Here is a 1310-nt window from a genome sequence, read left to right as displayed (position 1 = left end):
TGCTATTCTCACATGATTGAAATCCACTTAAAATTGTCAAAAAATTGAAAGAAAAAAAGGGGCCGGGGGCGGGGGGGGGGGAAGGGGGAGGGGTTAGGAATCAACATTCAAGAACAGTACAAACCTGTAAATGACTTTTAACTTCATCGTTAGTGAGCCCGTCAACCTTCATGAACTCCCTAATTTGTTTTGGTGTAGCAACTGCATAAATCCAATCCAATCAAAATAAGCATTAATTAAAATCGATTATTGAGTCACATGCAAGAAAAAATAAATAAAAATTATAACAAAATCAACTTTAATTTCATGTACATACCATGAGAACCACCAAGTTGTTCAAGGGCTTGCAAGAATCTTTTATGCAGCTCAGGAGACCAGGTTCTCCTTGCCTTTCTTTCAGATTGTTTTTCCTTCTTACTTCCACCACCTTTCTCCGCCCTTGAATTGGCACCTGCCGTTGTCACCGCCGGCGGCGCAGCCGACCTATTCATTATCCCTTGTGCAGTAGTAGTTTCGGCACCAACACTTTTCTCTATCTTGAATTGATGAAATGCACCAGAAGTTCCCCTTTCGGATAAATCCTACATTTTAAAAATAAAAAAGATTAGAAAATTCATATCTTTATCCAAATTACACAACCCCAAAAATATAATATTGCAAAATACTAAAATTACCTCTTCTGGGGTTGGATCTGCGGTTTGGTTCCAAAGCCCAACAGATCTAAGCCAATCTGATTTCTTGTAAGATTTCTCATTAACATTCTTGCTATTTTTATCATTTGGCTTTTGGGACTTTTCTTCATCGTCACCAGAATTGGACTTCATAGGAATAAATTCCTCAAAGATTGGCCCTTCACTTGATATTTGCTCAGAAAACTCAGATTCCCCATGTAAATTATGCTCACTAGTTGTACCAGATAATTGCTGCTTGCATGCCTCAATTGCTGCAAAAATAAAAATCAAATCTTTCAACAGGATCGGAGCCAAAAATTTAATCCAGTGAGACGAGCCTTTACATACGTACCTTGAGTGACAAGCTCAAGACAAAGGGGGAGTTCACGTTGGAAAACTTGAATCTTTTTATGCTCTTCTTCTAAAGCATGGATATAATCTTGACATTTTTGCATTTTATCAGAATAATCACTGTGATTATGGCTATTGGTCATCATTTTTTCTTATGAGTTACTATATTTTTCTATACCTTTTCAGGTTTTTCTCTCTCGTATTCTTCTATTAAAAGGGACCAGAACATAGAGAGAACCGAATGGAAAACGAGAATAAAGGGATCTAAGTAGAATAAATGGAATAAAC

At 37.0% G+C, this 1310-nt stretch overlaps 1 protein-coding gene across 1 annotated transcript; it reads right to left on the bottom strand.

Annotated features, from left to right (window-relative positions):
* Window positions 1-89: 89 nt before the first annotated feature.
* On the bottom strand, window positions 90-1301 carry LOC111385400 (transcription factor HHO3-like). The gene is made up of 4 exons (XM_023009786.1): window positions 1024-1301; window positions 675-943; window positions 317-581; window positions 90-201 (listed from the first exon to the last, which is right to left on the bottom strand). The coding sequence occupies exons 1-4, from the start codon at window positions 1166-1168 to the stop codon at window positions 101-103; spliced, it is 780 nt and encodes a 259-aa protein (XP_022865554.1). The 5' UTR covers window positions 1169-1301; the 3' UTR covers window positions 90-100.
* Between the last annotated feature and the right edge of the window lie 9 nt (window positions 1302-1310).

The sequence above is a fragment of the Olea europaea genome, unplaced genomic scaffold, assembly GCF_002742605.1.
Source record: "Olea europaea var. sylvestris unplaced genomic scaffold, O_europaea_v1 scaffold31520, whole genome shotgun sequence".
Lineage (NCBI taxonomy): Eukaryota > Viridiplantae > Streptophyta > Magnoliopsida > Lamiales > Oleaceae > Olea > Olea europaea.
This window is presented reverse-complemented; position numbering and strand designations above follow the sequence as displayed.